The sequence below is a fragment of the Thunnus maccoyii genome, chromosome 22 (genome assembly GCF_910596095.1).
Source record: "Thunnus maccoyii chromosome 22, fThuMac1.1, whole genome shotgun sequence".
Lineage (NCBI taxonomy): Eukaryota > Metazoa > Chordata > Actinopteri > Scombriformes > Scombridae > Thunnus > Thunnus maccoyii.
Genome location: NC_056554.1, coordinates 14,880,911 through 14,896,013, shown reverse-complemented (window position 1 = coordinate 14,896,013; position 15,103 = coordinate 14,880,911). Strand labels below are relative to the sequence as shown.

The 15,103-nt window shown below is 40.0% G+C and overlaps 1 protein-coding gene across 3 annotated transcripts in view; it reads left to right on the top strand.

Moving 5' to 3' along the window:
• The window catches only part of chd3 (chromodomain helicase DNA binding protein 3), a 44,242-nt gene extending 31,218 nt beyond the window's left edge, over positions 1-13,024 (top strand). For 2 of the 3 annotated variants that reach the window (XM_042401284.1, XM_042401281.1), the window contains exons 38-40: positions 200-363; positions 716-842; positions 4,350-4,618. In XM_042401284.1, the coding sequence (XP_042257218.1) occupies positions 200-363; positions 716-842; positions 4,350-4,618 (560 nt within the window). Of the gene's footprint in view, positions 1-199; positions 364-715; positions 843-4,349; positions 4,619-10,714 lie in introns of those variants that run through there. The other variant, XM_042401285.1, reaches the window with a different exon arrangement.
• The last annotated feature ends 2,079 nt before the right edge of the window (positions 13,025-15,103 follow it).

Here is a 15,103-nt window from a genome sequence, read left to right as displayed (position 1 = left end):
GGAGAGACACAGACACATTTTTGTGAATTACGTAAAACATAAAGCATCCAGAAGTTTTAAAAAAGAAGCCAAAAGAAGCTAGGATAAAAGCTAACAGAATAAAATATGGGGCAAGTTTTGTCCAATAATTGCAATAATAGTTGTAATACATTTTAGAGAATGTGTCAGTTGTAGTAGATGTTTGTTGTTGTCATTGCAGTGCTGAACCAGTTGGAGGAGCTCCTGAGTGACATGAAGGCCGACGTGACCCGGCTACCGGCCACGCTGTCCAGAGTCCCACCCATCGCCGCCCGCCTGCAAATGTCCGAGAGGAGCATCCTCAGCAGACTGGCCAGCAAGGGCACCGAGACGCACACACCCCCGGTCAGCAGCCTTTTTTTTTTTCTTTTTTTTTTTAAACACACACACACACAAACAGCCACATTCACAAGTTGAAACCTGCTCTAGCTGCCTGCGCTTACTGGAAAAATAATAGATGGAGGATGGCCAATGAAAATAAAGAGCACATTATCTTGTCACCCACCTGCGCTTTTTCCACTCCACAACTGCTTAGTCAGCAGATTTTTTTTGTCAGCTTACATAACTTCAAAGTGGTTCATTGTTTTCTTTTTATATGTCCTTTTTTTTTTTTTTTTTTTTAATAAATCCCATATCACATGTACATCTTTCCTGAAAAAAAAAAAACTTCTCCTCCTCCTCCTCCTCCTCTGTGCAGCCCATCCCTCCAGGACCCTACGCCACCCCTCAGAACTACGGAGCACCCTTCACCCCCGCCCCCCCGAGCGCCCTACACATGGGAGGGGCCAACTACAGTCAGATGCCGCCTGGATCCTTCATATCAGGTCAGTGTACGCAGCTGCATTGACATCTTCTATTACATGAAATAATGGAGCGGTCAGCAGATGGAGCCTGTGGTAGGTCCATCATTACAATACAAGACATTATTCTGATCTCAAGTTAAGATCTCAGCAGGGAACATTACAGGAAATATGTGTAAAATTATGCCCTAGACATCTGGAATTATCCGTTTTTGTGTAAAAGCACAGCCTTGGCCTTTTTTTTAGCTTTTAACATTTCAATCAATATTTTTTTTATTTGAAGTGTGTTGTCTGACTTTGAAACTACTTAAAGGGAAATTTAAGAGGGGTTTTTGCAACATTATGGTTCAAACACAAGTCCAAAGTGTGTCTGTCTGTAAATCTGTGAGAAGCCTGTGTATGTGTGAGTGTGTGTGAGAGAGAGAAATGCATGTGTTTGCAGTCAATAATAATAAAGGTTAAAATGCATTACGGCATCAATAATCACAGTGTTCAGGGTGATTTACAGAATAAGAAGAATACAAATTTGTTTGATTTGTTTGACACTTGGCAAGTGGATGATTAAAGCCAGATTTATGCTTCTTCATTGAGGTGTTTTTATGGTCTTACTGAAGATGCCTCTGGCGCAGGAACTGATTTATAGTCCACCGAAGAATTTAACCCGTTGATTGTCACAGAGCTGCTGCAAAGTTAGATTTTCCACATTGTTGTGCATTCCTCATATAACCGAAGGAATCCTGTGCACTTTCTTTGATTTATTTGAGGATTGTGGTGAAGGTTTTGCAATAAATAAGTCAACATATTCATGTTTAAAGGGGCATTACACCATTTTTACAGGTGAAGTTCAGTTTATTTGTCATGAAGCGTACTAGTTAGCCTGTTAAAACTGTTATATAGACAGTATGCTGTCTTCTGTGGCTCTAGAGGAGCTTTATCAAGCCTGAGAAAATAACCTTGATGATGGCATAGTGACGTCATCGGCAGGATGCAACATTTTGTGGAGCTTGACTCCTACTAGGGACAAAAAATTAGGATATCTCGGCCTCTGATGCAGAGATTTTGACCATTTTTAGCATGTTTCTTGCAAGTCTCCTAACTTTTGTAAGTGTGATATCAAATCTTTTAAGTCTACTTTGTGATTTGCACCCAAAATGAGTTTACTACATCACAGAAACTTTTTTTTGCACGGCTGAAAAAGAGAGTATCATCGAGCCTTTCTTCGAGTCGCTCCGTATTTTCTTTACCATCAATAATCTCGACCAGCATCAGAAACCTGGTCTGTATGTTGCATTCCTGTAGCTCCAGCGCAGTTAAGTGCACGTCACCCCGAGAGAGGACACCCTGACAGAAAAGCACAAATCGGGCTTTAGAGATCTGGACTTGATTACTTGGCAACCTGCACCGATGGGCAAACCCGGTCCAAAATATTGCACTCTATTTAAAGATAACATCTGAGGAATTCCATCTTTATATGGTTATGCTGTTGTGGGAAAAAACATTTAGCAATGAAAATATTAAAAAAAAAAAAAAAATGTTCAGGCTTCATCAAAACAGAGTGCTGACTCTGGGAATTTCAGGAACATTTTTATGCACTAATGTTAGCTTTGTAATAAAATACAGAACCATTTAACTCTTAAATTTCACTATAATCCTTAAATGTGAGGAGTAAAGAACTACCTGATTGCTTCTAAAGCAGCACTGTTATAAGCACTTTGAATAGATACTTCAGCTCCCCAAGTAGCTTAGTTGTGAAACCCAAAATCCAGAAAGGAGTCCATATCGGAAAAAAAACATCTGTGGCAGAGTTTCTGATGTGGCTGCCAGATAGACACCTGAAATAGACATTACCAAAATCAAATACAAACGTGCTGCACTGCTATATTAAGGCATTTTCTCTTAACATGTCCGACCTCAAAACCTCAATACTCAATGCTCAGCAGTAACGCATTGTGCAACAGTGAAGCATAGTCTGGAGTGCTATCAAACCTGTCTGAGGAGTATTTTTCTATTTCAAGTATGTTTATTTTCTCGTGTGAAGTCCTATTGTGGCTCTTATTATTTATTGAGTTAAAAGCTTTAAAATTAAAATCGTAAAGAAAAAATGTTTGGGTCTCTTGTCCAACTCTCCTCGTCTGCAGTCTGTCAGAGCATACTGGCAGTTTGTGAATTTATTTTCTCATAATTAGATTGGTAACAGCATATGCTCACCAGACGCACACTCTCCGCTCTGCGTGTGCATTCGTGTTCGGAGATGTTTAGATAGCAGAGATGTGGCAGAGATAACTGGTAAAACCTGATATTTCCCAATAGCTCTACCCTAAAAAACCACAACACCCAGCTCTCTCAGTGCTGCGTCTGACTCTCACTCAGTGTATCTTGATTTATGTAATTGTAGACTGAGACATCTGTCAAAGGCATTGCATTTCAGAGAGCCAGGGCCTATCTCTGAAAATGTCATTATGCTCAGCCTGTCTGAATCTGGTCATGCCAAGAAAACATTCGGACTTTGTACCAAGGTATTTTGAGAGGGGCAGAAACCGCAGAAGCAGTTTGGTTGTGTAAACGTTGTGTTGTGACTTGTGAACCGGCGGGAGGGCTGGGCCGAAACGCTGGCTGTTCAGAAATAGTCGCGCACGAGTTGTGTTGCCCCGTGGGTGCGCTTGCGGGGGCCTCGAAGCGAGCAGCTGAGGTGAACACAGGCCGAGCCGCTCCGAGTGCAGTCTGAACACCCTGAACTCTGGCAGGGCACAAGCATGCAGCAAATGAGGCCACATTTGTGGTCTTGATTGGGGTCGCGCTGGTTCCTGACCTTTTTAGACTCAGCCATAGAGGGGAAAAAGTGAGCAGGAGGAATGGACGGAGTTAAAACAACAAAATCCTCTGATTTGGCGACCTTCGAGCTCCCCTCGTTTTTAATAGCCCTCTCCTGAGAGAAGCTCCAATCTCACCGCCTCACTTGAGTACACAAAACATGTCCAAAAATATGCATGTCTGCCGTGGCACTTTTTAACTACACATCTACTACTTTAGCTGCACTCTGTGAACCTCAAAACAAAATGCGATGATGCACCAAAGGCTCCAGTGAAGGACTGTTTTGTGCTGCAACACATGGTGATTTCTCAGCATTTGCTCAATACCTTGAATTGCATTTTGGAAAACCTGTTTCATCCATCATTACAGGCATGAGGAAGCTACACATCTGCACTAAAAGGAGTCCCACACTCTAGACAGTACTTCATCTTTTAGTGGCATAAAAGTAGGGAGATTCCCTTCACGTGGAGCACATGGGCTCAAGCCCTCATGTCTGCAAGCACCTGCCCTGCTGAAGTGTCCTTGAGCAGGACGCTGAACCCCCCCCATTCCCCCCCCCCACCCACCAGCTCCAGTAGCTCCCCCCTGACCTCTGACCTCCTTGCAGAGGAGGGAGGCAGACTTAAAGAGAATTCCCTACAGGGATCAGTAAACTGTCACATTATCCTGCTCCCCCTCTCCAAGTCTCCACTACAGTCTGCCGCTTGTCTGCCCCCACAGAAGCCGCCGCCGCTGCTGGGGCCACCGGGGGAGCTGCTGGGGGAGCTGCTGGAGGGCCAACCGCTGCCGGCGTTTGCCAGAAGACCAAGGAGCACGATGTGGGGCAGAGACAGAGAGTGGTGGACCTCTGGAAGGACGGCAAGTCAGAGGGGGCCATCGGCCTGGAGCTGAGGATGCCCAAGTCCACGGTGCACAGCATCATCGTCAAGTACCGGCTCAGCAACACCGTGGAGAACCTGCCGCGCAATGGGCGACCAAAGAAACCCTGAAGTGGGGGGGTGGAGACTCACCGGACATTTGGATAAAACATGCACAATCCTGGAATGTAACAAAAATAGAGACTGAAAAAAAAAAGACAGTGAAAGCTGAAAAGGAGAGACGAAGTAAAGTCCAAGAAGGACCGAAGGAGAGAGCACTTTGACACTGCTGGAATGTGAGGAATATAAAGGGAGACAGAAACCCAAGCAGAGCAGAGAGGAGAGTGGAGAATGCCGAAGTAAAACTCACTGGATAGATCGAACAAAGACGGGAGGCAAGAAAGATGTGGCAAGCACTTTGATCCATAAAAGAAAACAAGCAATCAACTGCAGAAAGAGAGAGAGAGAAGGGGGGAGAAATGTCCAAAATAAGTAGGGAGAGGTGAAAAACTGGCCTTGAGATCAAGCACTAATGATGCGTGGGGGGGGAAATGAGGCAAAAGACAGAAATAAGAGAGATGACCTGTCTGGAACAAAGAAATCCTCAAGCAAAACGAAAAAAAGGGGGGGGGAGTATGTTAATGCAATCACAGGTTTTCAGGAATTCAGAGAGAAATTCAACAAAAGAGGATTTTTTTCTTTATTCCTCAGACAGATTTCTTTCTTTTTCTGTTTCTCCTTCTGTGCCAAGAAGATTTCCCTCCGGATCAATTCTTCATCCGCTGACTGCCTGAACAAGCCTGTCGCCTCACTCTGACCCTGTACTCCCTCATTCCTCCACAGTCCTCCACTCCTCCGTCTCGCTTTCTCAGTCTCACACACACATACATATATATACATATATATATATGTATGTATATATATACACACACACACACACACTGTGGACCTCACACACAACCTGAAAACCTGCAAAGAACTTAATTTATCTGCTGAGCACAAGCAGACGAAATGCCAACTGAAAATAGAAAGGGACGTACTCACAAAAAAGGAAAAGAGAATGAAGAAAAGAGTTTCCTGAGTTTAAAACACTACTTCCCTTGGACTCTGTTGCCCTGGCATTCCTAAGCCCAGCCACGCGTAGAAGCAAGAACCATAGACATAAAAACCTGAGACGTTGCCTTTGTCCAACTTTCAATCAGTAGCAACATTGCTCTGACCCAATCTCACGGGCTGGCATTGAGATATGTACTGTATTACAAAGCATATTTACTAGTGCACCTTTTTTTTTGTGGGGGGTTACTTAAAGGGGAAAATCCATCCATTGAAGAATTTTTACATTTCCTGTTTTTTTTTTTTATGCCTCCTCACAGCAAAAATCAGTATTTATGAGCAGCTCTTCTCCAAAGTTAAAAACTGTAATCTGTCATCGAAAGAAAAAAAAAAAAAAAAGGGAGACTCACTTTGAAGCCTAAGGAGAAATTTTCTCGTTCGTCGAGCTTCTTTATTGTGACAGCGTGATGGACTCCACGCTGGAAAATGTCCCCTGATCCCCCAGAAAATAAAACACTCTGGACTCTGTCATCGTTTTTCCAGCTCAGTGTGTGTGTATGTGTGCAGTAGAGCTGTACATCAGTGTGACATCCCTGAGTACTGTAGGGAGCAGGATGAACTCTACTGCCTGTCGTTTGTGGAACAAAAGAAAAGTGGACCATCCGTTACAGTCCGTACTTTTCTTTCTGAGTATTTTTAAGCTAATATACTGACTGGGATATAAAGGCAGTGAAGTGCAGCAGTAGTGTGGCCTGCAATGAGAATATACTGTATGTGTGTAGACTGAAAAATACTGTGTACAGGTGTGTTTTTGTTCTGTATGTGTGTTCTTTTGTACATGTGTTTGTGTGTGTGTATGTGCGCGTGCGTGTGTGGTAGCACTGCCATTTTTATCAAAACTAGGGCTCGGTATCGTTAAAAACATTTCGATATTGGCACCAATACAATAACTGAGGGTTTTTTTTACTGATTCCAAAACAATACTTTTTTTGGATAACTTACTTTCAGGAATATGAAAACAGTTTTTCTACAAAACCAGTTTTTCTATTTAACAAATAAGCTAAACTTCCCAAATGCATCAGTGTTTTTAATTTTGTTTTAATGCAGCCAGACAAGAATTTACCTTAAATAGTCTAAAAAATAGCAGAATTAAAGCTGCACATATCAATATTTTGATGTTAACAATAGATCAAATCATTATGTGTAATATCAAAAATGTCACTCTAGGTGACGAACCAACAGAAAATAATCCTCCGACTCTGCAGTTTCCCTCAGCTCTACAGAGCGTGTTAGCGTCTTTCAGCTCATTGTTTTGGTTTTGCGCCCCATCACTTTACTTTGTTAATTAATTTTCACTGCTTTCATCAACCTTCCAGCTGCAGGCAGCTGTTTTCAGTGAAAAAGCTCAAATAAACCCACTGTACGCTACCTTCCTAGCAAAGTTAGCGACTAGCCGGTGAACATAGTTGAGCATTTAGCAGCTAAAGAGCCACACATTTCCTCAGGAGTTGGTGTAGACCAAAACTGGACTGAATATCAGACTTACATTGGTCAGCTAGCCAGAGACACAATTAAAAATGAATGTTAGTGTTGCTCCGTGTCTGCTGGATATGTATAGATGTGTAAATAGGCAACTGTTTGCCTCAGTGTTGTGTTTACTGCTTGATGTGCCAAAAAAAACACATTTAAATGCACATTTAAATCAGGAAATACCTGATCAAAGAATACATAATTAAGACTGAAAATATGAAGTATTTCCATGTCAACTTCCAATAGTTGACAGTTTTCAGTACTATGTACTTTAAGCACATTATGATCAGAATCCAAAAATAAAGTATTGTGGTATGATAAACAGCCCTTAATAGAAAATATAACAAACATGTGCATGCACACAGAGGAGCGTAGACATGCATGCAAGTCACTTGAACCTGATGATTTTACCTCCAGTTGAAGGATTTTCTGCTCCTCCGACCGACTGAAAAACTCCTGCAACACATGGATTTATGAAAGCACTTTTCAAGTCCCAGTTGGACCGACTCTTAATTCTAAAATCAAGCCTGTGCTTTTTAAGTTCCTGCACAGTTGACAGTTCAGAGACACAAGGTTGTTCCTGATGAAAGGTTTTGGCATCAACACACTCACGCAAAGCTTTTCAGCAAGCAAATATGCTGCCTTTTCTGCCAAGATGGCAGTGCTTGCTTCTATCGGATAGTAGGCAGGACCCACAGGGGAGAGACTCGGGCTGACATGTTGGCCGGGAATGTTTTTTATTGCTTTGTTGGACTTGAAATGCCTCATCTAGAGCAACCCCAGAGTTTTAAGTCTTGTAGAGGAGTTTAAAGAATTCTTAGAGATATGTCCAAGTGTGTGCTCTTGGATTTATCATATTACTGTAAGTACAAATAACTCACTGCCAATATGATTTTGGACTAGAAAACGTTTATGTCTAACAATGTCTCCTGCTACTGTGAGGGTGCAGGCAGGCTGGCGAAAGAAAGAGATTTGCATGAAGAAGAGACAGAGGAGGATTTGGACAGAGGTGAAGTATCACAGAGTAAATCTGGCAGCAGAGTGAAATGTACAATGTTGGACGTCACAGAGGGAATCTTTTATCTGGTATAATAACAAGCTATTTGTTTCATTCCTCCTCCCGTTTTATCTTCATAGCTCTTTTTTTACCTTATATGCCTTTTTTAGAGTCCGCTGCAGGGCTGTTGTGAGGCCAGTGCAGATGTCAATATTTAAAGATATAATCTTTAAGATTTCAGTCCCGGTTGATTTGGCGACACCTGTGAACAGCTGGCAACAAACGGCTTGTGCTTCAAAACACTAAAGCAAACATTTACTGAGCAGGTATTTTATCAGAAATGCAACAAAAGAACAAACCATTTATCTGCCAATTTTATAATCTGCATTAACCACGGACATAAATACATTACATTTCATGTAAATTAATACACATCTGACACAGTTTTAAGAAAGTAAACAGTAATACAGTTACAGTAATGCTGGATTAAATGCATGCATCATTTACTGTGGTTAAGCAGGCAATTTGAATGCAGTGCAGAAAAGGCGGACTCCACCACTTAAAGTAAAATCTAATCTATATATTACTGAATAGATTAGCTATTGCTGAAAATTTCAGACCATAAATACTATTTAAAAAAACGGGTTTGATTTGATGAAAAAGATAAAGGATTTAAGAAAAATCAATACATATATATAATAGCTTATTTTTTGATTATAAATGCATAAGAATCTCTTAAATTAGTGCAAAGAATTATGACCAAGAAATGCGCTGATCGGGACATTTTTACAGTTGGTGCCCTCTGGTGGACAAACTATGTAATGATGAAACTTTAAACGAACTCAAACACATTTTTTTGGCATTTCTGTACTGTAATTTCTTGCAGTTATATTTGCCATGTTGACATATCGGTCAGGCCTTTTCTTTTTTTCGCCTTCCTTTCCAGAATACTCTATCCCCCCCCCCCCTTCTCTCTCTCTCTCTCTCTTCTGGTTCTTTTATTTTTTTTTGGTTGTTTTTTTGGCCATGCACCCATATTTCTTTTGCTCTTTCACCCAGTCTTTACCTCGATTTGTTTTGCTTCTTATCAGATTTTGTCTGCCCCACTACACTCGCATACACACTTACTGACTCTGTCTCTCTTCTTTCCCTGCATCCCTTGTGTTGGCCTCCATTGGCAAAATGCCATATGTTTTCCCATAAGTGGTCCCCCCTTCTGATTCTAGACACATACACACAGTCGTACCCCCCTCCGCCCCCCCCTCCCCACCCTCCACGAAACTCTTCAGCTCAATATGCTCCTTATCACATCTTTGATCTACACAGGGGTGTTATGACAGTTTATCTTTCCCCGTGGCGCGAGTGAGAGAAGAGCGCTGTTGGTCTATTCCTGGCTTTGTTTTGAAAGGAGCGCTAAACTCGCCGTTCCACTCCCCGAGCAGATTCATGATAGTGCTCAAATGTGGGAAGCTCAGATCCCTTTGCTGGCCAGCTGTGCAGTCGTGTAGAAAGAAGTTAATTTTCATGCATGTGTGCAGTCGTGTGTGTGTGTGTGTGAGAGAGAGAGAGAGAGAGAGTGAGAGAGAGAGAGAGAGAATGGATGTGTGCTTATACTCATTGCCAGCCTCACTTTCTCCAGGTCAAACAGTTATGCATTCTGGGGTTTTATCATTATTGTAAACATGATACTGTATATGTAATATGATATATTGATGTACTGTATTATGCAAGTTTGCTCATTAAAAAGATTATCGAAGCATTATCAAGCACATCTTGTTTACTCGTAGAAAGTCAGTGTGTTCACCATGATTTAAAGGTGTAATTTTGAATGTTATAATGTATTGTAAAATTAATGATGATACTTTGGTCGACCTGATCATAAACAGAGATGATTGGCAGGCTTCTTATCAGCAGTAGTTTTTCTTGGTGTTGTTGTTTCTTCAAACTAAACCCAAATTTCCTATAAATAATATTGTTTCACGTCACAAAGAGGACTTTACTACTTGTTACCCCAGTCTGAACCTCCGTAAAAGATTGCTCTTTTGCTTTCAGGAAGAGGATAAACACACATGAAGTGTTTTTCCATTGATAATAAATCATTTACATGACTTACACATTGTCATTTTCAAAACATTCCCACAGTTGTTTAAAAAAAGCAGATTGGTTGTGAAGAAGAGGTAGTGGTGTGCTCAAGGACTGTCATCATATCTATCTATCTATCATATAAAACTCAAGAAAAACGCAGGTGGTTGAAGGAAAGGGTCATCACATAGAAGGAAAAACAAACTTCAGGCACTCATGCGTGGAGCAGGAATAAAAAAAACTCAAGGATTAAGTTAAAAAGCGTTTATTCAACATGGCTACTGACAATAAAGACCTACTGGTTTCGACCATCATCGGGGTACAAGGGTGAACAAACATCAAGCAGACGTTCTATAAACTTGGCAGGGGCTTGGCAATTTTACCTGGATTTTATGTCAACAAGTATCTAAAAAGTGTTAATGCCTTCAAGAAGACACCCGTCACAAAAACCTACACATTTTGGGGTATTTTACGTGTTAAATTGTTATTTTATACTGAGTTTATTCCAATGTGATAACTTTAACCGTCTGAACTGAACCCGAACTCTCTGTTTTCCCCCCCTGCAGTTCTGAACGGGCCTCCCATGTCTGTAAAGAAAGAGCGGGAAGTCGAGCTGCTAGTCAACCGACGGGAGCAGCGCAGCGGAGAGGTCATCTGTATCGACGACTAGACTACATGCACACACACACGCACACACACACGCACAAATACACACTCACACACACTGAAACCCATCTGCTGCAAAAGGTATCTCCAATTCCTCTCTAAGAAAGTTGAGTTTCGGTGGTAAAAGCTCGTCAAAATGCCACCTTTTTTTGAACCACACATCCAGTATTAAAAATTACTGACTGACTGAGGGTGTACTTATTGACTTATTATTGACTAGTGATTGTAGTAGCTTCAGTTGACACACACAGACACACACACACAGAAAGAAATGTACATGTCTCCACTACACAAGTCTTCTAAACTTTTACTCCGCTGACTGGTACTCCCCAACCACACATGCACATGTGCACTTACTGTCCACGGACACACACACACATAAACGCACTTACGCACTCACACACACATACATCTAAACACAGTCCATATTGTCTCATAACTTCTTGTGACCTTTTCTTGTCTGCCTCAAACCATTATACTCCTCATAAACGGCCTCTTCACACAGGCCGCCTCCTCCTCTAGGGATGCTTCTAACCTCTACACACACATAGATACTTACTTTAAACACACACACACACACACATACAACACTCACTTCACCTCAATCCTACAACCTTTAGATCTCAATATATCCCTCCTCCTCCTCCTCCTTTCCCGGATCCTTAAACTCTTGACAGGAAGCTGCATGTGAAATTAAACTCATTTCTACCGCCACACTCCGCCCCCTGAAGCATGCTCTAATCACAATAATGCTGTCTCGTGGAAAGGATAAAAAAAAAAGAGAGAAGAAGAAAGAAAAACTTGGTATCAAGCTGTGCCTACAGTCATTTCTAATTCTCAGAGAGGCTGAAACCCCAATTTTGTCAGTCCGAGCAGCTCCAAGCACAGCTCCAGCTTTTGTTTCGCTTATTTCAATGGTACATGTTCATATAAACACACGCAGCGGGATGTGAGACTCATATTCAGGACTTGTTTGACCACATAAAGTATTTGCCGCCATCCTATCCCTCCTGTCCCGATGACGGTTGGTTAACGTTTGTGTACAGCTTTGAGGTATTTTTTTGGGAGGGGCGTTTGTTCCAGAAAAGGTCTCGCGACAACGCTATTTTTCAGAAACCTCCTATGAATGTTTATAACCTTTCATAAGCAAGTCAGTGTTATTAAAACCTATCGATCACCCTGAACACCCCTCTCCCTTTTCCCCCTTCCTCTCAATCAATCTTTTCTCCTGTTTTATGTTTTCCAAGTTTCTATTTCTTTCTACAAAACTCCTGTGATATACTTTGCATATTTAAACAGCTCATTCGTGTTCTCTTGTGTTTTTACTCTCTCGCGACTTATGAGTATTGTTGTCGTCGATGTTGCTGTTGTTCTCGCTGTTGCTATTCGAGAAAGAGCTTCTACCAAAAGAGACATTTTTTTGTAACAAGGAACTATGAAAAATGATACCGTATGTGCGACACACGATGCACCTCTTTGCAATGTTTGTCCTATAATTACAAGAGAACGAAGAAGTTGAGCTAACTTCAGAAGTAGATATATTACAAGAAAACTCATTCTTCTTGCTTACATTTTAGATTTGGGGCTTGCAAATGATATATACATATATAGATCATAGGCCATATGTAACCCTAAATGCTTCCACGAGCAAAAAGATAATGTATACTATCTAACCCCAGTAAAAGTACTCGGTTAATATCTGGAAAATCAGAGGCTGGAAGTCCATTTTATACACTGCATCATTAAAAAACGCCTTAATTAACATAGCTGAACAAATGTAAAGTCATCAAAGTGAATTAAGAACCTGATGTCAACCTGTAAATCCTCGTCAGATTAGTCCGTTTTAAGTTAAGAATTTAAAAAAAAACAACAAAACAAGATAGCTAGGAGTTAATTTAGCTCATAAACCCTGGATATTTTACACTGATCTACCCAGGAAATAGTCCGTTTTTAAAAATTATGTTTCATACAAAAGTTTTGCAACCCCCGAACTAAAATGTTTTGCGTCAAAAACAAGCACTTAGTTCTTTTTCCACTTTTAGTTTCGTCCTCTTTCCAGAATTTTGTGTTGATTTCTGGGTATCTTGTGTCACTGTGTATGTAGTGGTGCCGATCAAATGATGAGTGGCAGTGAAAACATGTCAAGGATGACGCATCTCCTTTTTTTCTTTCTTTTGTTTTGTTTGTAATAAAACTGAATGAAATTATAAAAAAAAAAAAAGAACTGTGTGGATTTTTTTGAGATGGTGTTTGTTTGTTAGCGCTGGGTATCGACACTCATTTCCCAATTCGATTTAATTTCGGATTTGATGCAATATGGATTCGGTTTGGGCTATTTCAGTTACAATACCAATTTTGCTTGTATATGAAAGAGATTCTCAAATATTTAATGCTGTAAATTGTGCAAGGAACCCTCTAATCTGGTGCATTATTAAAAATATTAATGTTTACAGTAAGAATTGACCCCAAAGCAGTTACATTAATGTACTTTTTATTTAATATGACCAACAATATATTTATTCAATGTTTATTAATATTAAATCAAATTCGACACTGCACTCCCTTTGGTCCCCAGCCACACACCCACCAAGTGTGGAGTCCATCGGATTAACGGTTCAAGAGATATGCGAGGGACATACATACATATACATTCATGCATACATACAGAGATTCCTTTAGTAGAGAGATGACCAACACACGACAGCAGTCAACACAATATAGTGCAACTCTACAGACTCTACAGTCAGCGAGTATTGAGTGACCAGACAAAATTAGTACAAGTGCTTTCTTTAGTGCAGAGGGTGCGGTGCAGAGACGGTTCGCGTCATGTGGACACAAGTGTGTTATGACGTTTAGTTCATGTCAGGATTATATCTGTATATTATGTCTGATACGCAACCGTACATCTGCCTTTTAGGCACAGCGGTGCCTTCAGTGGAGAAGCTCCTGCCATGTTTTTTTGAGGTTCACTAGTCTCTCACGTGGCTAGATGTCGTTGAACCAAAGTCTGGCTGTGACTAACGGGGTTAAAGCTTCACACATCCACAGGAAAAGGCGAATATTAAAAGATTGATCCTGGGATTTTATGAATTGATATTGTATCACTCAAATGACGATCGATTTGAATCGGAAGATCGATTTGAATCGGAAGATCGATTTTTTTTTTTTTTTTTTTTTTTTTTAAATCCAGCCCTTCTGTTTTATTAGCCATGTTATAAATTGAATTTTCATTTTATCTTATTTATAATAAAATTAATAATATGATTTAATTTTTAATTTAAATTCTTAATTACATTTTTTAAATTTTATATTATAATTAAATTAATTTGATTTTTAATTAAATTCTTGATTACATTTTTAATTTAATTTAACTTATTTATTATTATTATTATTTAAATCATATTAATGAATTTAATTCTAAAAAAAATTGAATTCATTTGAAATTTAATTTGAATTAAACTAATTTAATGTAATTCAATCTAACATTTAATTTAATTGACTTTCATTTAAATGAATCTAGTTCAATATTATTCATATTTAATTCAATTTATTTCATAATTTGATTTAAATATTAATTAAAATCAGTTTAGATTTTTTTAACCTAATCTCATTTAATCTAATTTTATATAATCCAGTGTAGTTCCTTTTCACACTCTTGTGTATTGATGAATATTATTTCACATTTACTGACAGACAATCCATTACTGTAGACACAGTGCATAGTAAATAATAGCGAGCAACTTATTTTGATGAAACATGAAATAAATATGTTGTCACCATAGGAACAGGGTAAACCTGTTGCTGCGGTGACAGCTTGGTAATTCCGAGTTGCTCAGCTCCCAGCAGCTTTGTGAAAGGCTTTTAAGAGGAAACTCTTTGCTTGAAACTTTGCTATGTACCTCATTTGGTTGGACTCCTGATGGAGATAAAATAAGACACTTCAGCAACTAAATACTGCAGTTTGTCTGCTGTCATGGTTACGCAAAAGCAGAAAGATGTAAATGTGGGAGGCTGTGATAACGACAGTGATTCAGTTTCCCCTTTTCACAGGCCTTTATCCCACTTTTCTCTGTCTCCCACACACACACTCACACATACTCACTCACATGCGCTACACCCAACAACAACCTTGAGAAGCAGATGGTTAGTGATTCATGATGACTAAAGGTGAGGAGTCCTCCTGTCACACAGTTTACTATTTACTGTTATCTCAGCTTTATGATTCCTTATGGAAGAGTGGAGATTATGTCAACTCCCTTTAAGCGCATACTGACAGTCTCATTATTCGT